The sequence below is a fragment of the Xenopus laevis genome, chromosome 3L, assembly GCF_017654675.1.
Source record: "Xenopus laevis strain J_2021 chromosome 3L, Xenopus_laevis_v10.1, whole genome shotgun sequence".
Taxonomy (NCBI): domain Eukaryota; kingdom Metazoa; phylum Chordata; class Amphibia; order Anura; family Pipidae; genus Xenopus; species Xenopus laevis.
The window spans coordinates 63,973,142-64,000,951 of record NC_054375.1 but is presented as its reverse complement, the minus strand read 5'-3'; the positions used below and the strand labels follow the sequence as shown (position 1 = coordinate 64,000,951).

Genomic DNA, 27,810 nt, shown 5'->3' with positions numbered 1-27,810 from the left:
ACATAAATACATGCAAAAAATAGTGCAAGATAAGGAGTAATACCTTTTAGCAGTCAGCACTCAATACATGACAAAGTTTCTTACTTAGCCACACTCTCACAGCCATTAGCATTCTAAACCTAGAAGTTAGGTATTCAAAAAAAGAGAGAGATACACTGACTTTTTAATTTATTTATGTTCTGTTATACATAAACGTGTACATTATTTTGAATAAATGGTTGTATTTTTCTTGCTTGAATAAATTTAAAAAAAAGTGTTTTCTACAAATTTCTATCCATGTATGGAATACAGTGAGCCCAACTAATATCCATGTTCTATGGACATTGGTCATTTTGGGAAAATCTTATCTGCCAATGCAAAATATAGGCTATTATATGGTGCTTCATAAGAAGAGGACATTTAGAGGAGCCAAAGCTCCACTTTACTTCCTGCTGTTTCAGTCGTTTAGCCTGTAACCTGCTAGTGAAACCCTGAAATGACTGCCATGTCATTCAGGGTTCCGTAGTGTCAATGCATGCTATTCATCACAGCAGGCTGGTGCTAGGAATACATATGAATGTATGTACCTTTTATGAATAGTATTGTGTCGACTCATTGGTCACATGATCCCTAAATATTGTAGGGAATACCAAAGCTATGCTTGGGAAGCATACATAAAAGATAGCATGGAAGTTTAGGATACTTTAGGTTTGGATGGTATAAATACTAAGAGAAAATTAATATAGGGCATTCTTTCTGAGCTATTTGTATGGCATTTTGTGATGTGGTTTTTGGTAAAAAGTCACTCAAAAATCTTTTCTTGTCAGATTAAACATTTACAAATAGATGGCATTTTTTCAATGTACTTCAATAGTAAAAATAGATTTTACTTTTAGTTAGTTGTCAGTGTAATCAATTGGTGCACTTTAGGAATATAATCTGGAATTCACTGTAGTGGATTTATGTGAAATTAGAGAAACATACATTAATGTGAAAAATGCGGGCATTGTTATAATACAAATTATTTTAGTAGGTCCATTCTACAGATGGAGAATTTTTTCATTCTTGTATACTATTTTCCCTTTGATTACAACACATTCAATCAATTCCTGATGTCCACCAAACTGGTAAATCACATGTTCCCACCTACAAATGAAAAGAAAACTTTTAAGTTGCTAGAAATCATCAAAAGTTCATGCATGTGTATTTAGAAGAACAAACTCCTTTAAATCACCTTTTAATCTATATACCTTAAGGCGGCAGTTGTTAAGATTTTCATTTCCCCTTGGCGGTCCAACCTTTGGTCATCAGATACTTTTTTCACCCTAAATCTCACCCTAATTGACCTTAAAGTGATACTGACACTAAAAAACATTTTTTTTAAAATATGAATGTACAAGTGGTGGTTCACCTTTAAAATAACTTTTGGTATGTTATAGAACAATCGATTCTAAGTAAATTTTCAATTTATTTTCATTATTTATTTTTTATAGTTTTATAGTTATTTGTCTTTTTCTTCTGTTTCTTTGCAGCTTTCAAATGGGCATTGCTGTCCCCTTCTAAAAAAACAAATGCTCTGTAAGGCTACAAATGTATTAGTATTGCTACTTTTTATTGCTGATCCTTTTATTCAGACTCTATCCTATTCATATATCCAGTCTCTTATTCAAATCATTTCATGGTTACTAGGGTAATTTGGGCCCTAGTTACCAGATTGCTTAAAATGCAAACTGAAGAGCATCTGAATAAAAAGCTAAATAACTCAAAAACCTTCAATAATAAGAAATCAGACTATCCCCTGTATTGTTCACACTTGTGACACCTCTATTGTTCACATTCTAAAGGCCTGTACTGTTCACACCTGAGACCCAGACTGAAACTTGTTCACCTGTTCACACCTTATTCAAAATGCTAATGGGGCACCAGCACTGTGTCACTGTATGTAGTACATATTAGAATGATAGCTTTTCCTGTCTCCTGCTCTGTTCTGCCTTCCCTCCCTGTGTGTGCCATTCTCTGCTTGCCCAGTGCTGCGTGTATGTGCCATTCTCTGCTTGCCCAGTGCTGCTTGTGTGTGCCATTCTCTGCTTGCCTTATGCTACCTGTGGAATGTAAGCCTGTTAGGGGTTTGTTCTTGGGGTTTTGTTAGCATTTGGAAATTGTTGTTAAGGCCCCTAAGGTGTTTATAAACATGTATTATCCACAGGGGAGGATGAGGCATATGGATTTAAGGGTATATTTTAACATGACTTAAATTTTTCACATGAGTGATGAGGGATTTCCCTGCAGTGAGCACCAACTATTTGTTTTTTTGGTGTGCTACCACTGTTAATGTGGATATGATCTTAAAAGTTCTTGTGGTAACATGGGTGTGGTTTACAGTGGGTGTGGTTTAAAAAGGGGAGTGGCCAACACTGACTTCCATTATCAGCCCTCCACAACATAGGCCAGTAAAATGTTGGCCCTTGGTACCGCAGAAGTTGGACAGCACTGGTCTAGTTGAAGCCAGGAAAACTGAGGGTAGCTGCCTGCTTGGCCCTGCAAACATAGATAGATTTCACTGTGAAATCGATGTCGGACAAAAAATTGTTAGATGCACGATCATTCGATTCCCACAAACCTCACGATAATTTGAAGGATTGGTTGGATTTCACTAAAATCTGTCGTTCACCAAAGAAAAATCTTTGAGTCTATGGGGACCTTTAGTTGAAGTTTCTAAACCTGACTGTTTTGCTAACCTGACTCAGGTGGTCCCTGTGGTGTGTCTTATAAAAATGGTAGCCATTTATGAGTTTTAAACTTGGAAAGCAAGTTGCAGTTAAGACTTAGCCCCTGTATAATAATATACGGGAATGATGAATTAATTAGATGAAATTGAGTGTAGGACTGGTCAGACCAAAATAGAATAACATAGTAATTTATTACAATACATGGAAAAATATTTTTTTTTTGTTAAAAGGGGTGGTTATTTTTAACAGCTTTATATTAATATCCTAAAAATATGTTTGAGTGCAGAGAATTACTTGTCTTTGTCTAGATCCGAGCACTGCCCATAAGAAGTGCATTAAAGTGAGGTGTATGAAGAGAACATACAGAGGATCCAACCACCCAATATGCTGTACTAATTAATGTCACATATATCCATCTGTAAACCCAGCCAGACACCATATTCCATGTGTTATTCTGGTGTTCATAGATGTTTCCCACAAAAAAATGCATTGGAGTTCTGCAAACACAAAATGAAAAGAATGCTTGCACGATTACTAAGACCACAGCAGTGTTTTTAATAAAAGAGACCGGCGATAAAACTTTAGAAGCATATTTATCAAATGGTGAGCTCTAACTTTCACCCATTAATAAATACACTTCTAAAAGTCCAATAGGAATGAATAGAAAATGAGTGGGTTTCTCAGTGGCAAGCTATAATCTCACATTTTGAGAAATCTGCCCCTCAATTCAAGGGTTCTTTTTTTACATTTATGAAACCAAAGAGCTGCCACATAATTTCATGATAACCCAAATTTAGTTCGATTGAAAAATCGGAACAAAACCAATTCTGTAGTGATCAATCAATACATACCGTGAGGCATTAATTACAATGACATCTCCCTGTTTTCCAACTTCCAGTGAACCATGAGTATGGGCTCTTCCCAAAGCATATGCCGCATTGATGGTAGCAGCAGCCAGAGCTTCTTTCAGAGACATCTTCATGTTGACGCAAGCCAAGTGCATCACCATAGGCTAAGATAGCAAGGGCATTTATTATATTATAAAAGAAAAGCTCTCTTTGAAATAACTGCAGTCAGTCAATAATGTTTTATTGCATAGGGTTTTACAAAGAAATATAATTTAGCTGTCTGGCTATGATTTACTAACTTTACATTCCATTAGTAATATAAAATTAATCAGGCAACGCTTACCATAGAAAAGCAATATGCATTAGGGTTAAAATCACTGCCAAGCGAAACAATGACTCCTGCTTTAAGCATGTCCCTTGCTCTTGGTTGTTTAAGCCTTCAAAAAAAAAAAAAAAACAGATGAAAACCAGTTAAAAACCACACATGAAACATGAATGCAATGGAAGTGAAAAGAATCAAAGCAAAATGTCACCCATTTGAAACACAAAAAAAAAACATACGTTTTGTCGAACTTAAATAAGAGTAACCAACTGAGTACAATTCCTATAATTATACAAATACATTGGACTAAATAAAACCTGCTCTGTACTAAGCAGAAATAATTCATTGTCTCACAGAGCTCTTCTTCAGGTCAAACTTGTTTACCAATTTCTCTTGCTGACAAGGTAAGTTTACAGTCTAACTGCAACTTTGTAATAATTACTTTGTAAGTGTTAAACAAGGTCACTTGTCGAACAGAAAAAGATGAAACTTTGTTTTAAATACTTTTTCAAGACATTTCTTAAATTAGGCAATTATTGTAATGCAACACCATTCATGTCTAAATATAAAATTCTGTTATTCTTTTGAATCAAACTATCTTCTTTCACAAGCAAGGACAAACTGCAACTCAAACTGCACTAATACACAGAAAGAAGTACTATCTGTACATGCATAAGGAAGATTAGGTAATGGAATTAAAGCACATGGGTAGATAATGTTGTGTCTGAAGATACCTTACCTTAGAATATAAGCAGTTGTGGGCAGTAATACGGCAGAACATTTTGCTTTGGCTAACGCAGCAATCCCTTTATCACTTACTTCTTCCAGATGGCTCACAGCATGTGCTCCTAATTCCGCACCCATCTGAAAATTCACAATACAAAATGAGTTAATGAAATCCCTATTTATAGATCATATTGATTGATGATCTTCTCCCCGCTATTGAAGATTGGGGAGGGGGAGATGTTGATCCCTCCTTTCGAAGTGCCCTCTGTGCTTTTGGAACCCCATTCAACATAACATATCCTGTCATGTGCATGCATGGCGTGCATGAAGGGATTGCAAGCGCTATATGGATATTGCATGTGAATATATGAACCAGGTTTGCAAATGTGTATTTTTCAATGCATTCTTAAAAATTTACTGGATGTTCTGAAATAAAATGTTTTCAGTTTTAATTTAATTCCTCTATAAAGCTTTGATCAGGCATTCATTTTTTCATGCTAGGATCTATGTCCCTTTTTGCATGGTGTCTTATTTTTCTGTTCCAAATATTTTCTAAAGATGTTTGTAAAGATTTGGCTCAGTAGACAAGAAATTGGGTGCTTATATGCTATGCCTATGTATTTTATTTTATCATATTGCCTTCATACTAGGATGCACCGAATCCAGGATTTGGTTTGGGATTTGGCCAAGATTCTGCCTTTTCAAAAGGATTCGGCCGAATCCTTGTCTGGCCAAACTGAATCCGAATCCAAAAAATCTTTTCATCACACAAACAAGGAATTCATTCATGGGTTCTCTTTCCTATTTTTCTCCTAATTTACATCTCGGATTCTGTTCAGTATTCAGCCGAATCTTTCAAAAATGATTTGCCCGAATTCTAAAATAGTGGATTCGGTGCATCCCTACTTCATACATAAGTAGACATGTGAGAATACCCATATTAGTATCAAACTCCCAAGTTCAATAATAAAACAAAGAAATATAGTTTTTAAATTAACAACTATAGCCAATATGTTATAAAATGGCCCATCCATATGGTTCCTTGACTGGCCACTGTGTTGGGCTTCACTGAATGTACAAGATCCATACAATGATGAATGAGCCGTACAAGATCAATAGGCACCATCACCATTAACCTATGTGAAACGCAAATTAAAAAACACACAAAATAATACAACCCAGGACTACAATACCTCTGCTGAATTCATAGGGTTAAGTTCATCCCCATGAAAATTTAGATTCAAGCCAATAGCTTTTCCAGCTTGAAGAATTCTTCCGGTGGATTCCAAGTCAAAGACTCCTTTCTCACAGAAGACATCTATGTTATCCACGTGGATTTCCCCATTCAGGGACATCTGTTTTAGTGCTGGTAGATGGTTATTAATGATATCATCAGCTGCCTCCTGTGCACTCTTTCCTCTAAAAGAGAGATCATTTAGAACTCACTGTGCAGGTAATTGTGTAGGTAATTTTATGTCAGGAAAAAAACTGACTTCTTTGAGCATTTGGTATAATACAAAGCCACACTGAACAATAAATTAAAATGAATCTATGAATACAATGAATCTTACTTGGGCACAGAATGAGCTCCACAGTAAGTAGATGAAACAGCAATGTCTAGTTCCCGATGAGCTCTTTCAATTACTCTTAACATCTTCAGTTCTGTTTCAAGCTTCAGGCCATAGCCGCTCTTGCATTCAACCAATGTTGTTCCTGCTCGGAGCATCCTCTCTAGGCGATGTTTAAAGCTGCAAAACAGTTCCTCCTCTGAAGCAGCAGTGGTGTGCTCAACAGTATAATTGATTCCACCACCAGCCTGGTGAATGTCCATATATGTGGCACCTGCAAGCTACAGATTGGGTATCAGTCATACATGCTAATTACACAACCCAACAATCTTTTATGGTCAGTATTTATAGCTATAATATAAGTACACACAGCATTCTGAAAACCAGAAAAAGTATTTTCTGAAGAAAGATAGGAAAGCAATATCAAGAATTCTGTCCTGGTATATAAACAAATGTGTCCAATAATGAATAAAAAGCCAATACATTTTATGCAACAAACGGGGTGATCCCAAGCTTTATTCCATGGTGCTCTTGACACGATTCTACAGATCAAACGTTTCCGGACCGCATGGCCCTTCATCAGTGCTGAAGGGTGAAGGGCCATGCGGTCCCGAAACGTTTGATCTGTAGAATCGTGTCAAGAGCACCATGGAATAAAGCTTGGGATCACCCCGTTTGTTGCATAAAATGTATTGGCTTTTTATTCATTATTGGATTCATTGCTGGTGTGTGGCTAGACTTTTGGTTATGTAAATGAATGTGGCCTTCATATAAGACAATAGCTTGTTCTACCTACCTTCATTGCAAATTCATGCACCCTGTCCCCAGCCCACACAGGATGAGTGTGCGCATCTACAAAGCCTGCAGAAGAAACAATAAAATACACTTTTAAAAAACAATGTCCAGTAAGGATACATAATTTCAAATCCACTGTAATCACTAAGCATTCACTTGATGTTGTCATGCTAGCATGCCAAAATAAACATGTATCATCATCTATGAAAATCTTCATAGTCATATCATCATCTAAGTTCTGAAGAATCCCATTGTGTACTACAGAGCTTATCTGTTATCTGCTGTGTTGTCCTGTGCCTTTTCTCCCTTTTCAGCTTTGAATGGCTGTCCATTACATTAAAACACATACATTTTTTTAAAGGAGCAGGAAAGTCTGTTTGCACTTGGGGGTGCAAAATGTTAGGCATCCCCAAGTGATTGTATTGACTTATCTGAAACCCCGGGCCAGTGCTCCTATCAGCAGAAAACTGCACCGGCCCAGGGTTTTTCTAGCAAGCGACACGGAGACATCTTCTTCCGGATTCTTCTATTTTCAAATTTCCCGTGGCAAACAGATTTGCAACCCCCCAAAGAAAGACGAAGCAGGAAGAAGATCTCTCTGTGGTACTCACTGGTATAACCCCGGGCCGGTGCAGTTTTCTACCGATAATAGCACCAGCCTGGGGTTTCAGGTAAGTAAATACGACCACTTGGGGATGCCTAACATTTGGCACCCCCAAGTGCAAACAGACTTTCCTTCTCCTTTAAGCAATTGTAATATGGCTGTGCCACCATCTTGTGGAGCAATGAGCAACAGACAATAGGAAGCAGTGGTGGCTTCAGTTAATTAAAAGGACTGGAATTTAAAGAGAAGACCATCTCAGGTAAGTAGGGAGATGCAGATACCTAGAGCCGGAGTCCATACTGCTGCTGATCTCCAACCTCCATCTTTGTTATCTGACATTAACTGTACTGAGATGTTGACTTTTCTTTTAATTTAGCAACAACTGCACAGCCAGGAATGACATAATACCTGTATAAAATTGTTTCCTAGAAAAAGAAAGTTCCACCCACCTGGAAGTATACATTTCCCTGAGCAGTCAATTATATTCTCGAATGAAGCATTAGAAAAGTGGTTGCGAATGGTCTCAGCAGGTCCCACAGCTTTTATGCATCCATCACTGAAACATCATAATATATTTTTAGCTGTCATTGGGGCAATCATTAGACAATCATTAAATAAGCCAAATAGGCTGGTTTTGCTTCCAATAAGGATTAATTATATCTTAGTTTGGATCAAGTATAAGGTTCTGTTTTATTATTACAGGGAAAAAGGAAATTGTTTTAAAAATTTGGATTATTTGGATAAAATTGAGTCTATGGGCTTTTCTGTAATTCAGAGCTTTCTGGATAACGGGTTTCCGGAAAATAGATTCCATACCTGTATATAGTTGTGTTACTTATATCAATGAAAAAGTAACACTAACAACCACTGTGTTGTGACTGTGGCACTAACCTTTTTGCCTGGCAGTAAGCAATTCTTTCTGAAAGCTGCATTTTCATGTTATTTAGACTTCATAAGAGACAGTATTTAATTATGTCTATAAATATAATAATATAGTGCCACACTCAGGTCAATTCACACTTGCGCACTGATCAGAACAATACATCTCAGTGATTAATAAAAGTTTGCAGTCTCAGAATAATGTTAACATAAGCATCTTCCCCTTTGAATTAACTTTTAGTACGATGTAGAGAGGGATATTCTAATATCATCTGCAACTGGTCTGCATTTTTTATTTTTTGTGGTTTTCGCATTATTTCACTTTTTAGTTCACCAGCTCTCTATTTCAGAATACTAGCAGCTATCAGTTTGCTAGGGTCTAATTAAACCTAGCAGCTAGACAGTGGTTTGAATGAGACAGGTCCAGAATATAAAGATGAGTAATAAAAAATAACAATATAGTTGTAGCCTCACAGAGTAATAGGTTTTTGGCTGCCATGGTTAATGTCCTCATTTGAAAGCTCAAAAGAGGCAAAGAAGGGAGGCAAATAATTAAAAATCAAAAATGAAGACCAATTGAAAAGTTGGTAAGAATAGGACATACATACAATACATACAAAACGTTAACTCAAAGGTGAACCTTCCCTTAAAAAATCCCTAGATGTACAGGCTCAGTGCTCCTATTTTATGCAGTCCAGCTTTCTACAATGTCATACAGTGAGCTTGTGCTGCAAATAGCAAGAACTATATTGCTAAATCAACTTGAGGCGCAAACAACGTGTATGATTTCAGAATTTGTCCAAACAGTGACAAAAACCACAATAAACGTATAATTTCATTTCCAGATTATTTTGGGGGGGGGTTAAAAAATGTGGATTCTCCTTAAATTCCATATTTATGAAAAAGTGCAATACTTTTAAATTTAACACAAAAGCAGAGATATGATTTTGGGCAAATAACCACTGTATAACAATGTCTTGCCATGTATCTTCTTTGTGAACTCACCCTGTACCTTTAAGTATAATAAATAAACTAGGGCACCTGTTTGCCTTGACAAGAGTTGTATGAATTGCCCCGTCGCACTTACTTTCCAATCACCAGGCTGGACTTTTCCAGTACTGCCAAATGCTGCATTCCATCTTCAAGCAGATATTGTTCCTCTTTAGTGCAGACGACTACAATCTGTTCAGCGTTTTCCAGCAGCAGCCTGAATTTGCTAGCCATTGTATCAGCCAGAACCTTGCAGCACAGTCTTCTCTTCCCCAGTGAGAAAGTTAAAGTGACTGCAGGAAGCAGCTTGATCACTGGCAGTTGCAGAGGGAAGCAGGGCTCATTGGAGAACAGGTCAGACTTTATCACCACCCCCTGCTATTTAATTAATATGCTTGGGTTGCTGTATGTTATCAATCCCATTGACATTTTACTGCCCTAAAGTGCAACCATGTTTCAGATAATGCCATTTATTCATAATTTTGTGCTCTTAGTGCAGGGATTCACAACTTTGAATAAATAATGTGTTAGTGTTTCTATTGTACAAATGATTACAAAGATCGCCCTCTACTGGGATTTGAGTCCAACTGCTGTGTGTGGTAACTTGTACGTCTATGTGTGGTTTTATCACACAAGTAGTAAACAGTTTAAAGAGGTCATGTATTTTAAAAGTAACTTTTTGTACTCTTCACTTTTTTTTATTTTTGTATTTAACCTTTTGCTCTGGAACGCTCCATTCTGACATTTTTCTGGTCGCTATTCTCATCATATTTAGTATCCCAGGCATTTGTTTACATGAATGAATAAAGGAAGCCCTGCCTATATAATATAATAGCAAAAGAGCCTCACAAACTGTTTGCTTTCTGGGTACTGGGTATAGTTTCTGGTATAGTTGCCATTTTACCCCTGTCAATTTAAAAGGATTCTGCAGACTGCACTGGTTTTTTTTTAAAGCATCATGTCATAACTTTAAAGGAGAAACTGTTGCAAAAATGAAAATGTAATATAAACTTTGTCATACTGAAATAATAAACTTTCTAAATACAATCAATTAAAAATTCTGTATAGTTTCTGAAATAATCAAGTTAGTTTATATTCACTATTTCTCTAACATCATCTGTTTCTCTTCATTCTGTTTTCATGCAGCAGTTGGGTGTCAGATATTCATTGACAGTTAAATGCAATATATCTTATAGGGGTGCTCCCTTTCCTAGCAGATGAATTAGAGCTCACTCAAATAACTGATTCCAGTACAAACAAAACAAAAAAGTAACCTCTAGCACAAATTCTACATGTAGAGAGACATGATGTCTGGTGATTTTAACAGATTGAGCTCTGATCGATATCTGGACGAAAGTCGGCCAGAGGTAGATCGGACAGGACTAAAAATCCCGTTGGATCGCAGCCGAATCTGTTCGACCGCCCGTTAACCATCGTTAGGATCCGATCGTTCAGCCCTAGGTCCCACAATCTGATCATCCCGATATTGCCAACCTCAATCACATATGTTTAAGCATTGATTCACCTCCAAGTTCGACCACTTCTTACTGCTTCCGTCCTTTGAAGCCTTGTGTCCACAATTAAATATTAGGTAAGAAAAAGGTCATACGCAGAATTACTGCAAAAATTCCAGGTGCTCTTTTATTCCACTACATGTTTCGAGCTGGCGCTCTTTGTCAAGTGTTACAAAATCTACACAATTGTGAACATTTAAACCATTAGCCCCTCCCCTTCCAATCATAATGCAGGTGGCAACTGCTAAGGGATCCAATTTTATTTGCCTAGCCACCAAATAAATTCTGTCCATATTAAAACAGATCAAGTGAACAAATATTTCCAGTGTAAAAATACAAAAGGTAAAAAGTGTATAAAAAGTCTCATTTCGTGCGTCTCTCCATCCTCCTCGTTTACAGTGTAAAAGTTCAAAAGTTCATAATTAAAAGTCCACATTTATACCTAAAAAATAGGAAAGAGGATAAACGGTACAAAATACACTTGCGTCCCTGGCACTGCCTCGTGAAAGCCTGCCTAGAGTAACCTTGCCCTTAATTATACAAAAAATTATACAAAAAATTGCAACCACATAGCTGTAACATCAGCAAATATAAGGGAAAAAATTCTCTTACCCTTATGCCTTGTTGCAAAAACCATTATTCAGAACATTATTTTTCTGTTATCTAGAAGAAAGGAAGAGTGTGTTAAATACATCATGTATAGTCGCAACTATTATGTTTCAAGTAAAATGTTGCAATATATTCGATCCTAGCAACATTGTTTAAAGAAAACTACTCACGCTCCAATAGTCATTTAGACCTTCTGGTTTCAAGCTATTCAGTTTTTTAATCCACCTGGCTTCTTGTTGTAGTAGTACCTTGGTTAGACTCCCCCCTCTTTCGGGTCTACGTACCACTTCCAATACCTGAAAAGGTAATTAAAAGATTCTGGCCTATCATACAGCAGGATAAGATCCTGAAACATCACTGTAGCAACCCTCCCCTCTTTAGCTATAAGAGAGGACAGACATTGAGAGACAAATTATGTCCCTCTGAATTACGAAAAGATCCAAATCCGACATCTTGGCTAATAAGGAGTTCAAAGAAAGGTACCTTCCCCTGTATGGGATGTGTCTGTTGTTCGTCTGTGACTAAAGGAGACACAGTGTACCATCCCATCACTGGAAAGAAATACAAGTTGTATTCCTATGCCACTTGTGATACGGCGGGGGTGGTATATCTTTTAAAATGCCCCTGCGGAATGGTGTACGTGGGTCAAACGTCTAGGCAAGTGAAAGAGCGAATTAAAGAACATAAGGCTGATATTCGTAACTTTAAACCTAACACACAAACAGACACGTCAGTATCTCACCACTTTCACGACAAAGTACACAATCAGGCCCAACTAAAGTGGCAGGTATTGGAAGTGGTACGTAGACCCGAAAGAGGGGGGAGTCTAACCAAGGTACTACTACAACAAGAAGCCAGGTGGATTAAAAAACTGAATAGCTTGAAACCAGAAGGTCTAAATGACTATTGGAGCGTGAGTAGTTTTCTTTAAACAATGTTGCTAGGATCGAATATATTGCAACATTTTACTTGAAACATAATAGTTGCGACTATACATGATGTATTTAACACACTCTTCCTTTCTTCTAGATAACAGAAAAATAATGTTCTGAATAATGGTTTTTGCAACAAGGCATAAGGGTAAGAGAATTTTTTCCCTTATATTTGCTGATGTTACAGCTATGTGGTTGCAATTTTTTGTATAATTTTTTGTATAATTAAGGGCAAGGTTACTCTAGGCAGGCTTTCACGAGGCAGTGCCAGGGACGCAAGTGTATTTTGTACCGTTTATCCTCTTTCCTATTTTTTAGGTATAAATGTGGACTTTTAATTATGAACTTTTGAACTTTTACACTGTAAACGAGGAGGATGGAGAGACGCACGAAATGAGACTTTTTATACACTTTTTACCTTTTGTATTTTTACACTGGAAATATTTGTTCACTTGATCTGTTTTAATATGGACAGAATTTATTTGGTGGCTAGGCAAATAAAATTGGATCCCTTAGCAGTTGCCACCTGCATTATGATTGGAAGGGGAGGGGCTAATGGTTTAAATGTTCACAATTGTGTAGATTTTGTAACACTTGACAAAGAGCGCCAGCTCGAAACATGTAGTGGAATAAAAGAGCACCTGGAATTTTTGCAGTAATTCTGCGTATGACCTTTTTCTTACCTAATATTTAATTGTGGACACATTGCCAACCTCAAGGTGGGCATATCGGGGAGAGATCCGCTCGTTTGGCAACATTGCCAAACGAGCAGATCTCTCCGTGTATGGCCACCTTTATTTGGCTCTCTATAAGATTTCTTAGTGTGATAATCCCATTACATAAAGGGGGCATAACATCAACCACAAAGGGCACTTTTCTTAGTCAGGATAACTCCCTAGCTTTTCCATAGCCTCTACACATAGATACTGCTCCATAACATTTTTGTAGGTTTATTGCAGGAAACTGTGTTTTCTGTTGATTTTCAAGTATTTTTAGTTTATAAAAGCAACATTGTAGCTGGGCAATGATAACACATTTTGTATAAGGTGGTTATTGGCAGAATACTCCATCTAAAATGGCCGTTTTGCACATTATAAAAAGACACCATCAGGAAAAGCTATGTTTGTATGGACATCACGTCAGCCCCTGTGTATAAAAATACCTATATGTTGGGAGAAAGGCTTTGGTCAGTCCCTTATTCCCTACAATGAAGCATCTGGACTGGTGTTTGTCCCAGGCAGTAATTTGGCCACTTCCGCCCACATGTGGTTCAGGAATAACATACACGTGTGCATATGTAGGGGGCCCCAACTTGTATTGCTTGTGTGAGTGGAGTTTGGATCACGTTCCATTGCAGCAGTTGAAATGGAAAATGCATTTCGCACTCCCAGGAATACATGAGGGGATATTACTGAGGCACTAGGCTTGCCATCTGTAAACTGGGAAATCACTACCCTGACACCCCCCCCCCTACATATCTGGCAGTTACCAGGTGGAGTATGTATCCATTTTGAATTTATAGCTGTTTGCAGTTTGCTATCATAGAAACAACACACATCAGGTAAACCTTAATTGATCAAATTAAATGAAGGAAATAAAAGGGATATTTTACAACATACATTTTTATATTTTCATGGCCCAAGCCTGGTCTTCACATACTTGTTTGCATGTTTTATAGGAACTTGTAAAGGAACTTGTAAAATTTTTTACCAATACATTTGAACTAATACCATATTTGAGATATTTTTATTTGAGATTTATTTTCAGAACAATTTTCGAACAATCAGCTGGTACATATTTGTGAACACTGATTTATTTAGAGTGTTGATAAATATGGGACTAAAATCCCATAGAAATGAATGGAGAGTGGTGGAATTTTACCATGGTGGACTCTAATTTAAGACTGATCAATATGCCAACCCATGGCACTATGCCCAGTATATCTCAAAAATAAATCACATAGCCGACTCAAGCATGTGCTTTAATTCCTTTTGTTAAGCAATTTCTCCTACAGTGGGTGCTAGTACCACGTGCACAGCAGGCTTAGTATTGGGCCTGAAAAAGAGTAGTTCTACAGTATGGATACCTGTTCCAACATTAGGCAGTAAGTGTAGCAGACATGCCAGCTCATCTATATTTTTCAGGTGTCACCCTGATGTAAGTTCCCCTCACCCTGTCACCCACAGTAACAGGTCTGCCACCTGCTGTCAATAATTTGCATTTACTTCACTGAAGTGCACAGAATCACACAAAGTTCTTTGATAACCATCCAAAGCAGTGCAGCATGTGGCCAAGCAAGGTATACCTGAAACTGACATCTCTGTGTAGATCCCTTTGCACACATAGTACTATTGCATGTGGTATAGTAAGGTTTTGCACATAGGAAGTCATTGTATAACAGAACCATTTACAGCAGATAAAACCACCATGCAAAATCGCAGTAATTATATGGTTACTGTCCCTTAGTATACAAATCCAATTTTATACAAGTGGGACTTTAATTAAAACACTATTATAAAACATATGCACAGTTATCTGGAAATTCAAAAAACAAATAATGCAATACCGAAACCAGATCTTTTAAATATATGTGCAATATTTTTTTTAGACTGAAGCATAACTGCTGGATTTGAAGAGAAGTCACTAGAAATGTCTGAAGAGAATTCAGGTACTTTTTTTAAGTTGTGTATTTGAAACTGTGTGAAAATATGCACACATTCACCTGTAGAGGTACTTTGAATCTTTAAAGGGACAAATCAAAATCAGAATTGTGTATTTTGGCCTAAAAAAAATTAATATTTGGTAGAGTAATTTCCCTAAGGCATAAATATCCATTGTCAATCAATTTTACATAAAAAATGTTAAGGTTCTAACAGTTGGCCCATTGTCACCTCCCAGTCATTTAAAAGTTTGTGATGACATATTGGTTAGGTTAATGTGTTGGATCAATCATGACTTATGGATATAATAATCAGAGCACACGCAGCAACATTTCAGGATGCCATGGATCCCTTTTCAACCATTTTTCTTTTTTTGGTTGTGGGTCTTTTATAAACAAAAGTATTTCAAGCAATTATACAACACTTACAGACCTTGTTATTTAAATAATTACATGGCTATTTCATTAAATCAGAGACATGTCTACTTTTATATTGGTGTAGTGCATTGCATGCTACACACAGAGTGGTCAAACAATGCTGTGTGAAATACCCGACACCTCCGCTGATCACACAGAGAACAGTCCAGGAGCAGGGATGGAGCGCTATTTATGGGTCAGATTCAATTACCCTAGTGAGGCATGGAGGATTCTAATATGGGCAACGCAAATGACTCAGCTCTAAAAAAAAAGTGCAGTTAATCTTTGATGGAGTATTCAGTTGTATATTCAACAACATACATAACTGTATCCATACATTGTGTTAATAGAAATCAGTTATTCTGAGTATTGATGTTCTTTGATTTTTTATCCCCCAGGTGGCTACCAAGAGCAGCATGACAATCTGCAAAACCCTTTTACTTGCCCAAAGGACTTTGGTATTTTCCAGAGCCAGCATTTTAAAGAAAAAAACAAGGTGTGTGCAAACTATAATTAATTGGAGTTTAAAGAAAAGGAAATTAGCCCTAGAAAAAAGTTCAGCGAACAATATTGATGCCATGTTTATTAACAGATTATCTTAAATTATGTTTGTATGTATATTTTTATTTATAAAGGACTAATTGTGAACGTAGGGCTGTACAGTAGTATACTTCTCATAAAGAGGATATAAAGGGTCAACAGCGGTCACCTTAAAATTGACCCATATATTGCCCTTATCCATACCTTCCAACTGTCTGGTTTTTAGAGGGACAGTCCCTGTTTTGACAGCTCGACCTGCAGTCCCTCATTTGTACTGGAAAGTCCTGTTTTCTCTGCACTGAACAGCCAGAAAAACTTAACTTAATTGGCTTTTGGCAGAGAGCCCAGAACAGCCACAAAAGAAGATAAGATACATTTGTAACAATTCAAATGTATCTAGATGGGGAGGTATGTTAATGCCACTTGTTAAAGGTACATATACCCAACCCAGAGACTCTCTTTGCACTTTCATACAGTTACAGTTTCAGTTTCAAGTGCCATTGTATTCTGTATTTTCTGGTGAATTGTGTACCTTTTGAAGCACTTGCACACAATGTATTCTGTGCCACAAGTAAATAATATCATGCTTATTGCTATTTTAATAATAAGCAGTTTCTTTTATTTCTTTTATCCATTTTCATATCTACAGAAGGAAAATAAATACTGGCATTTGAAGGCCTGTGATCAAACCACTTTGGCTTCTAGAGAAAGAACTAGCATACATGCAAAAAGACAAACTGCATTGGAAAATGATATAAATGAAAATAAACTGGATGAAAAATGTCATATGTCAACAAAAAGTGATGAAAGCTGGGCTCCCCCCATTACAAGAAGTAAGAGTTTCTGCTAACAGTGTATGGTGATAGCATGGATAAGGGATGGCTTTAAAGGAGAACTAAAGAAGTAGCTAGAAATGTTGTACATTATGTTTTTGGCTTCTGTACCAGTCCAATGCAACCACAGCCATTTAGCAGGGAAGATCTGTGTCTCCAAAGATGCCCCAGTAGCTCCCATCTTCTTTTCTGCTGATTCACTGCACATGCTCTGTGCTGCTGTCACTTACTGAGCTTAGGGACTGGCTCACAATCTACAGTACTCATAGAATATGTCACTAAGCAAGGCTGATTAGTTATTAATACAGATAATTACTACATGGCAGCACAGAAACCAGTGCACTAAGTATCAGAATTTAATAATTAATCTTGTAGCATCAGCTTATATTACAGTCCAACCTCATTTGCTGCTTGATAATTTGCGACGACCCCTAAGCATAGCTTCTCAACAGCTGCTCAGAGCCCACTGAGTATGTGAGTGTCGCAGACACTTTCCAAGATGGTGACCCCCTGTGACAAGTTTGAAGTCCTGGATCATTGCTGCTATTGACAAGCTGACACTTTAGGCAGGTGCAATAAGTTCAGCATATTAAATGCCATTTTTAGCCATATTATTTTTTAGGGTTTAGTTCTCCTTTAATACTAATAGTTTGCGATTCTAAGCAGTGCTGTTCTGTATTTGAATTTAAGGGTGTATTGGAACTGTGTATGGACAATATCAGTCTCATGACTTTTAGGACTATATAAGAAGTTTGCATAGCAAATCAAATATATGTATTTATGGGTCTGTATTTTGATCTCTATAAGCAGTGCTCCATTTACATTGTTTTTACAAAGTTAATACTATACACATTGTATCATTAATGCTATAGGGCAGATACAATTTGGCTTCTAAATACTGGGCTTAGTGTATGTTGTTCATGTTTCTATAATAAACACCCACATTTGATATTATTTGTGTATACACATACAGTACCTGTTTACATTGTTGTGTGCTATTCTAAGAGAAGCCCAGAGTTTACACAATTGCATGTCAACCACATTTTCATACTCATATGTGCACAAGTCTGATGTTTTTTCTCAGAATCCTTACTATCCTATAAATCTAACTGCCTGAAACAAGAGACTGCAAATGAATTGCTTGAAAAACTATGCTCCATTATTTGTGCAGATTTCCATACTGAAAAGGAGTCTTTGCATAGTTACATCCTTCAGAACAGAAAGATGTTTCGCGGGCAGGTATTTTTTTGTTGACTTTCTCTAAAAATCTCATTTTTAAATAGATATTTATTTTAAAAGTAACATACATGATTTTATGACTTGAAATGGTGGTGCAAATAGTGTGGCTCCAGTAATATATAACACAGTGATCCCAGCAATGTATGGTACAACAGCCCCACCAAAATACATATAAAACATAGGGGTTTGGCTTTTGTCCTAGTTTGCTGCAGATGTAAAAATGAATATGATAAAATCAATGGAAAGAGCAGCTTTAAAAGAAGAGGAAAATGTAAAGAATGCTGAAGAGAGACTTAAGGAGTACACTGCATTGTATGAAGAATATCTAGAAAGAAATAAGAGAAACAAGGTGGAAGCCTTTAAAATGTAAGCACCTGTAACTGTTTTAAATGTGCTTGGTAGCACTCACATCACACAATCAATTTGTTTATAATTTATCATTGTGAATTTTAGATTAAATCAAGAAAACAAAATCATGCTAGAAATACATGCAGAAATACTGGAAAAAACTGGCAAACTTATGGCAATTAAAAGGTAAGTATAGAAATATGATTAAACAATTATTTATAGCTATTCCATCTTCAAATATCTATAGATCCTATTGGTGGAATTCCTTTTGAGAATTCTTAAAGTGAAGAGCACCTTAAAGGGGTGGTTCACCTTTAGGTTAACTATTAGTATGTTATAGAATGGCCAATTCTAAGAAACTTTTCAAATAGTCTTCATATTTATTTTAGTTTTTCATTATTTGCCCTTTCTTCTGGCTCTTTCCAGTTTTCAAATGTGATTCAATGACCCCAAAACAAATGTAAAAGGGCTTGAATGGAGAAAGTCCAACAACCACTGCTAAACTGCAATCTCATGGTTGGCTAGTTACCCATGACATCTATCCGGGGAATAAGTTGAGTTCAGTTGAGTTCACATGATGGCAGTCTATAATAACATATACTATCTTAATGCTTGTTACAAGGAAGAATATAAACCAGGAATAAATGATCAACAATAGGAATATATTTATCTTATAGGGCAGTACTTCAAATGCAGGGATCAGCCTGAAAAAGGTATCCAGAAAGCTCCAAAATAAAGCAATTAAAACCATGTTTTCTTAGTTAAACAAACTTCAGTACATGCACCTCTGTAATAATAAGCCAGTAGCTTGTACTTAATGTTAACTATGCTAGCCTAAATCCATGTTAATTGTAAAAGAACCCTATTCGGTGTAAGATTTTTCTTTACATTTAAAATAAAACTACTTTTTAGCTCACTTGCAATTCTTGTATACATGTTGAACATGGCTAGTTAACTTTGTTTTTTATCTCTTTTTATGTGAAATGTTTACGACAAATGCATGTACTATAATATAAATATAATATAAATGTACTATAAACGTGATAGGCGTGCTTAAACCATGCTTTTGGCTTTTATATATTAAACATTTCCTTGTGCAGCAGATTAGCAACATCATTTGTTTTTCTGCTAATGCCAGATTAGTGAATTTATAGCATGCACTAGCTCTTAAGAAACCTCTATTACTGAAAAAAGGCTAATGTGATTACACATACTATCTGTGCAGTGACATTACACAATATCAAGAATTATTAAACGAATATAAACAGTATGAAGAGTTCCTAAGACTTTTAGCCCCACCTGAATGGCAAGAAAGTGAAAATCAAAGGCGATTAAACAGTCAACAGGCTAAAAGACGAGAAAAACAAAAAAGGCTCTCTTTGGTTTTGCCATCAATTAAAAAGGGTAAGTTTTTTTTTTTATTAAAAAAACACGAAAGACTTCTAGGGGGTTATTTATCAAAGCCCGATTTTATCTTAAGATTTTCTGCTACAAACTCTATTACATTATTACACTTTCCTAAAATTTGCTTTGTGGGGAAAAAAATCAGATTTTCAAGATTTTTTGGGATTTTGTCACCCGAAAACTCTGATTTCTTTTTTTTTTATTTGCCCAAAAACTTTGGGGTATTGCACGAAACCCAGCGCACACCAAAAAAATCATTGGGACTTTTCCCATTGAGTTATATGCAACCGCAACAGGTCTGAGATACCGTATTTTCTAATTCAGACTTTTCCATCCTCGGGGGTTTAATAAATTCAGAAAAATGTGTAACTCACTTCATAAATTTATTTGTGCAAAATCACCACAGCAACTAATGACAAAATAATGAAAAACAAACTTATAAATTAATTATATAAAATAAAGGGTCATACTTAAGTGCTCTGTGACCTTAATGAGACCACCCTTCATCCTGATGAATGGTGGGTTAACCCCCCTGAAACGTTGATCTTGTTGGTTGCACAATAAAAGGGGATATTCCACGACTGCTAAAAATTGTGTGTGTTCGGATCTGGTTACTTCTCTTCACTTTTGCTATTGGGACCTTTCCCGGTCTACGGAAGTCCAGCACCACCATAAGCAGGGAGAGTGAACTATTACAATATATGAATATAAGGGATGTGACCTTTAACAGCCACACCTACCCTGATGATCCCAATGGTGGGAAATGCATCAGGAGGGAGTGGTTGACATGAGGTCTGCAAACAGGGGGAAGACACTGCCTTGTGGTATGATATGAGTTTGTTTTTCATAATTTTGTAATTAATTGCTATGGTGATTTTGCCAAATAAATGTCTGAAGTGAATTACTTTGCATATATCTGTTTGATTATTTTCCAAAAAATATCTATCCATGGTCTATGCACTTTCTGCATTCAGTTAACCCTTGGGTTGCTGACTTTCAGTTGAGCTAAAAGCCTATTAGCAGTCTAAAAATGCAAATATTTCAGAAACTACAAAAAAATATTTACTGTATATACCTTCTTGATGGTGACCTTTACCAGTCTTTTCAAGTCTTTTCGAAAGTACCTTCCCTTAAAATGGTAGTATACAGTATCTTTCTGTAAACATATACTGTAATAGTATTTCCATTCCATGTAGAAACATCAAGAAGTAAATTAATGAGAAAAGATGTCTCAAGGACCCACGATAAATCCCCCATCTCTGGCACTGGAAGACAGCCTCCCAGGTATTTATAGAGCTTGCAAACTTTTCACCTGTGCTCTGTTGAACATCTGCTCTGTTGCAAGAAGGGCTGCCACCTGGCCAGTATTTCACTAACCTAATCCCCCTTTCAGCCCCAAAATGTCACAACTCTGCCCCCTCTCTTTTGGCTGCTTTGTATGTATATCTGTATGTTCCGTGTAAACACCCATTTATTGTACAGCACTACAGAATATGATGGTGTTTTATAAATATATGATAATAATAAATTCTTTCCATCAAGGACTCCATATGATCTCTTTATGAATGACACAAATGAGAAGACAGAGGATTTTGACAGCGATGAGGTAGTTCTTGGATAAATTTATAGGAAAATGTATATGATAATATCTATGTAGCTATTTTGGTTATATAACAGAAGGGCATGTATTTTATCCTAAGGCCCTCTTCAGAGGTGATGCATGTTGTGGACTTATGGGGTAGTTAAGTGGTTTACAATCCTACTCACACAATCCTACTTGTTACTCACACTAACTGCTCCCATTGGTACACTTAATGCTAGGTACTGTACTACTGTTTCTATTTTTGCTGAACTATAGGTTGTATGCAGGATGCTGCCACTTTGCAGAGTGATTTGACTAATTTGGGCAGCAATCTGGAAAATGAAGTTCAATGTTGATAAATGCAAGGTTATGCACTTTGGCAAAAATAATATAAATGCAAGTTATACACTAAATGGCAGTGTGTTGGGAGTTTCCTTAAATGAGAAGGATCTAGGGGTTTTTGTAGATAACAAGTTGTCTAATTCTGGGCAGTGTCATTCTGTGGCTACTAAAGCAAATAAAGTTCTGTCTTGCATAAAAAGGGCATTAACTCAAGGGATGAAAACATAATTATGCCTCTTTATGGGTCCGTTAAGAGGGATATAAATGAGCTGGAGAGACTGCAGAGACGTGCAACTAAACTCGTTAGAGGGATGGAAAAACTTAAATTATGAGGGTAGACTGTCATGGTTGGGGTTGTTTTCTCTGGAAAAAAAGTGCTTGAGAGGGGACATGATTACACTTTACAAGTACATTAGAGGACATTATAGACAAATAGCAGGGGACCTTTTTACCCATAAAGAGAATCACCGAACTAGAGGCCACCCCTTTAGACTAGAAGAAAAGAACTTTCATTTGAAGCAACGTAGGTGGTTCTTCACAGTGAGGACAGTGAGGTTGTGGAATGCACTGCCAGGTGATGTTGTAATGGCTGATACTGTTAATGCTTTTAAAGGAGAACCAAACCTTTTTTATTAAAATCCCCTAACCTTCATAGAACCCCCTCCCTGCTCCCCCCCAGCCTAGGTGTTACCCTGGGTAAATGTCCCTAACTCTTTACTTACCTCTCGTTGCAGATTCAGGGCATCAGAGTTCACGGGCTCTCTTTAGTAATCTTCGGGAAGAGAGGGGCGTGTTGGCGCAATTTGCCGGGCGAACAACTGCACATGTGCCGAAAGTCACAGAAATTGCAGAAGTGGCGGAAGAAGACCCGAAGATTACCGAAGAGAAGAAGATTTCACCCATGAACTTTGATGACCTGAATCTGCAACGAGGGGTAAGTAAAGAGTTGGGGCATTTACTCATGGTAACACCTAGGCTGGGTCTATGTAGGGTAGGGGATTTTAATAAAAATTGTTTGGTTCTCCTTTAAGAGTGGATTGGATGTTTTCTTGGACAGACATATCAATGGCTATTGTGATACTAAACTATATAGTTAGTATAGATATGGGTATATATAATTTATGTGAGGGTATGGAGGGGGGAGTGTATGGATGCTGGTTTTTCATTTGGAGGTGTTGAACTTGATGGACTTTGTCCTTTTTCAACCCAATTTTAACACTGGTTGTGCTCTGTTGTTCTCCAGCCACTTTACTGAAAAGCAGATTTAGTTGCCCTTGTTCATTGAGATCCCTTTCCAGATTTTCTGCTTCCTCCTTTCCCAATTTTATATAATCCTAAAACAGAGGTTTTCAAACTTTTTAGTCTAAAGCCACTCCCCCATGATATAATTAGGCTACAAATCCTCTGTCTCTCATAATTAATTTCTTACTTCTTTTTGTTTTTCCATATCCCCCCCATCATATTTCATTCCTGATCCCTCTGTGCCCTCATTCTTAGCTATTCTCCAACTTTTTTTTCCCATTTTTCATTTCTCTAACAAAGGAAAAATGTTTGCTTTGGTTTTTTAATATTTTCACTTAAGTCCCTGCCGATATAATATATATGCTCAGACATAACCCAGTACTAGGGTTGCCACCTTTTGATTCTGGGTGGGGGGCAGGTCTGTGATGTCAGGGACAGGACTGGTGACGGTAGGTTGCATGTTAGTGCTGGGGGCAGGGCTATAACTGGAAGATCAGTGATTGGCTGATTACAGCTTCATTCACTTCAAGTCCAGTCCAGATTTCCTAATCTGAACAGCAGTTTTCACCTGGATAGCCCTTCCGAAAAACTGGGCTGTGTGGGTGAAACCAGACAAGTGGCACCCTAATGATTACTAACAACAAAAAATGAAAGTTTTAAAATAATGAAAATATAATGTACAGTTGCCTTACACTGGTAAATCTGGTGTATTTGCTTCAAAAACACTTATGGTTTATATAAACAAGCTGCTGTGTAGCCATGGGGGCAGCCATTCAAGTACAGGATACACAGTAGATAACAGGTAAACTCTGGAGTCCCATTGTATACTACAGATCGTATCTGTTATCTGCTGTGTATCCTGCGACTTTTCTCCTGTTTTTCCTTTGAATGGCTGCCCCCATGGCTACACAGCAGCTTGTTTATATCATCTATTGCAGTGTTTTTGAAGCAACCACACCAGTTGTACCAGAGCAGGACAACAGTACTTTTTATTTTAATTACTTTGAAGCAATTTCATTTTATGGCGTTACTGTTCCTGGAACTCAAACAGTCCTCTATTCCTTTTACTTAGGAGCCAGAGCTGTATTTTACACATCCACAGCAACTTCTTCAATTGTATTCAGAACTAGAAGAAGAATATGTTTCTCAAAGCAAAAACTTCCAGGAATTTGAAGAAAGGGTCCCAGAACCCCAGGAACAGGCTGTCAGTATGCAGGAAAAAATGTGAGTTCAGAACGATGCAATGAATGGTTTTTTTTCCTTGTAAATACCATACATATAGGGTTGATGTATATGAGATATACGCAATGACTTAATAATTAATCCAATTACCTGATTTTACTGAACAAATGCAAAGCACAGAAACTAAAATTGGTTCTGAAATGCGGGATTGTTTTATGTTACGTTATAACGTGTGCTTTTTGCATAATTACAACATTGCTACTTTTAATATATTGTAGTGTCACATTTTGCAGTAAAATAGCTTTAATTCTTTTGGGATAAATCTGCACCAGTTTTGCTTAAGATGATGAGATTAGGCTTTGACTGGGTCATTACAGGACATTTATATTCTTGTTCAATGTTATTGGACAAAAATTCTTTTGCAAAGCTTACTTGAAACAAGTTCTATTTGACACCTTAAGTTGTATCTTCTATAACAAGATGGCGAGTGCCTGCAAGTACAGCCCCACAGCATGATGCCACCACTATCATCCTTAGCTACATTCACATTACAGAACAACATAGAAAGCAGCATATTCTGCATCAGAATTAATGATCAGCCCTGTTTCTATGACAGATGTAACCTCACGTTCTGCTATTTTTATTAACAACCCCTAAATTGAGCTTCTTAACAACATCCAAGAGCACTTCAAGCATGTGCAGTATCACTCCCACTAAGAAATGGCCAAACATAATCATCAGATTATGGGAGTTGCTGTGGCAAATGTTGAAGACTGGTTGATTCATTACTGTTATAGGGTTGCAGAACTTCTGGGCAGGTACAGTAAGTTCAGTATATTAAGTAGAGCATTTGTAACATTTGTAATCTTTAGTTTCTTCTAAACTAGTCAGGTATAATTAATGTCTTGACCTTTAGGGGTAAAAAAATCCATATTGCCACCAATCGGAAGGCTTTTCTCATAGAGGCCTGTACCAGAGAAGAGGAGAAAACCACAGATTTAGAACAAAAGGTTGATATATTTTCCTGTAAAGAACAGGTAAAACCCTTAAAATGAAGATATATTTTAAGTACCATCATTTTTGGAGAAGGAAAGTCTTATTCCACTTGGGGGTGCCAAATATTAGGCATCCCCAAGTGATTGTATTTACTTATGACACCCCAGGCCGGTGCTTTCTTCCAGCGAGCACCACAAAGCGGCTGCACATGCGCATTAGAGCAAAAAGACAAACTTTAACAAAGAAGTCAGCTATTTCATTCTACTGCGCATGTGTCTGCCCCAGGAAATTTAAAGAAAGAAGCCGGAAGAGGATTGCTCCATGGTGCTCGATGGAATAACCCTGGGCTGACACCGGTAAGTAAATACAATCACTTGGAGGTGCCTAAAATTTGGCACCCCCAAGTGGAATAAGACTTTCTTTCTCCTTTATGCCACAAATAAAATGAATTCTTTCAAAACAGGACCGAATGTTATCAACACTGAATACAAAAGTTTCAGAGGTGTACAGAACATGCTTTGGGGATATGGAAGATACTCTAAGTACACTGCATATGTTAGCGAATATTGAATTCTATGTGGGAGAACTGTGTGATAAATTAGAATCAACGCCGAAGGATACTGTCCGTGCCAAGAAGATTGCCAAACGAAATGAACGCATAATGAAGTAACTATAGATATATACTAAATATATAGCAGTCACTGTCCTTTTTGCTTAATGATAGACCAACTCAGTTCTTATATAACCATACAAAAATATTAAGAACTGAATGTGTAGTTTATTTTGCTTTTATGTAGATGCACTGTTTCCATGTATGACCAGCTTTACCCACAACATTTTCCATAAAATAGCTTTCCTTTTAAGTGCTGTTTTCATTTCAACTGAAATTTTAGATCTCTTTCTTATGGTTCTGTCAGATTATACAGGTATGGGACCTGTAATCCAGAATGCTAGGGACCTGGGGCTTTGCGGATAACGTATCTTTCTGTAATTTGGATCTTCATACCTTAATCCTACTAGAAAATCATGAAAACATTATAGACCCAATAGGCTGGGTTTTGCTTCGAATAAGGATTAATTAGTTCCTAGTTTGGATTACATACAAGGTGATGTTTTATTATTACTACTACAGAGAAAAAGGAAATATTTTTTAAAAAATTTGGATTGTTTGGAAAAAATGGAGTCTATGGGCCTACAGCCTTTCCATAATTCAGAGCTTTCTGTATAACAGGTTTCCAGATAACCGATCCTATACAGTGTGTGTGTTTAATTGATAAAAGTGACAAACTACAATGTACAAATATTACAGGTCTCAAGATGAAAAATGTAGCCTACAAATGCATATACGCCGTACCATAGGAAGAGCAATGACAGAGTCAAAGAAAAAAGTAGGAAATATTAAATTATATTTGCTTTAATTAGGAGGCTAAAATATAGTAAGGAATCTCTGGATTTAAAAATAGAAAATTCACAATGCAAACAATGCATGCCATAAGTGCAAAAGTAACATTTGTGGTTAGTTCTCGATTTAGTGTTTTTTTTTAAGTTTGCCTTCAGGTAGTGTTGATCTTGTATGCCTGCTCTAGTGAACCTGGATACAAGGCTTTGCACAGTGCACGTTTTAATCAATACAAGAGTCCGGTCAGGCAGACCCATGCCCTTTCCCCAGACCTGCTCCCTGCAATGGGTTAACTTTCTTACCAACCTGGGAACTGCAAAAGCGCCGTCACTCCAGAGGCAGATCAACCAGGGCTGGGAAGGTGAGCAGGGTATCCCCGGGCCAACCAGCATGGTCAGTCATTCAGGGACTTTCTGCCCAAAAATGGGTACACAACCCCATGCACATCTCCAATATGCACATGATATCGTTGTTTAAGGGGTCTTAGAAATCTGCTATTTGTGGGAACTAGTATAGTGCCCCTATGCATTAATACCAAAAAAATCCTAAAGATGTCACTGCAGCTTCATTACCCAACAAACTTATGCACATGTCCCAGTGATGTAGGTTTGTGTCCCATTGCTGTGAGAAAGCAGGAGCAATTTTCAATAGCCTACTTACTAAAATGGCTATAGCGTGTGCAAACTAAGCTTAGCCCAATATGTTGCAAGGCTATTGTTCCAGTTGCCTTTAATAAAACTGGCTTCATATGGCACTTTCATAGATGTTTGTCTCCGTTCAGTAACCCAAAGTAAACAATCAGCAGTTAGGTTTTACTAGCCTGGGGCAGTTAGAATATAAAGTCAAGCTGGTTTGTTGCTTTGGTTATCTGACCTTGCTGGAAGCCCAATAACACAAACAGCAACAATGTATGTACTGCAAATACCTTCTTTTCCCTTTCATCAGGTGGGAAGAAAGCTAATGAAGCGTTCTGAACCTCCATCAACAAAAGTGATTAGAAGTGATGCTGTTAATGCAAAGATCCTAGAAGAACAACTGTATTTCTTCTCATAGGTTACCTAGCAATTATTTGAACATATTTTAAGGTTGTTCATTACAGACATGTACCTATAATAAATGGTTGTCGCATGCA

At 37.1% G+C, this 27,810-nt stretch overlaps 2 protein-coding genes across 5 annotated transcripts; one reads left to right on the top strand and one right to left on the bottom strand.

The window, feature by feature from the left end:
* Positions 1–153: 153 nt before the first annotated feature.
* Positions 154–9,794, bottom strand: amdhd1.L (amidohydrolase domain containing 1 L homeolog). 2 transcript variants are annotated; one of them, NM_001095899.1, is given in 10 exon segments: positions 175–1,033; positions 1,035–1,125; positions 3,560–3,720; positions 3,900–3,993; positions 4,618–4,742; positions 5,798–6,023; positions 6,176–6,453; positions 6,969–7,033; positions 8,021–8,127; positions 9,538–9,714. In NM_001095899.1, coding segments are annotated over 10 exon segments (1,317 nt in total). In that variant the 5' UTR covers positions 9,675–9,714; the 3' UTR covers positions 175–1,000.
* ccdc38.L (coiled-coil domain containing 38 L homeolog) lies at positions 9,657–27,810 on the top strand. 3 transcript variants are annotated; one of them, XM_018252405.2, is made up of 15 exons: positions 9,657–9,794; positions 15,104–15,163; positions 15,970–16,067; positions 16,761–16,944; positions 18,029–18,183; positions 18,386–18,549; positions 18,637–18,717; positions 19,757–19,935; positions 21,132–21,219; positions 21,478–21,541; positions 24,174–24,325; positions 25,200–25,320; positions 25,743–25,945; positions 26,589–26,667; positions 27,624–27,810. In XM_018252405.2, the coding sequence occupies exons 2-15, from the start codon at positions 15,145–15,147 to the stop codon at positions 27,729–27,731; spliced, it is 1,695 nt and encodes a 564-aa protein (XP_018107894.1). In that variant the 5' UTR covers positions 9,657–9,794; positions 15,104–15,144; the 3' UTR covers positions 27,732–27,810. The 3 variants fall into 3 exon arrangements, with proteins under 3 accessions (XP_018107894.1, XP_041442248.1, XP_041442249.1); XM_041586314.1 differs by lacking the exon at positions 9,657–9,794 and adding an exon at positions 14,001–14,056; XM_041586315.1 differs by lacking the exon at positions 9,657–9,794 and adding an exon at positions 14,008–14,056 and having other exon boundaries at positions 18,116–18,183.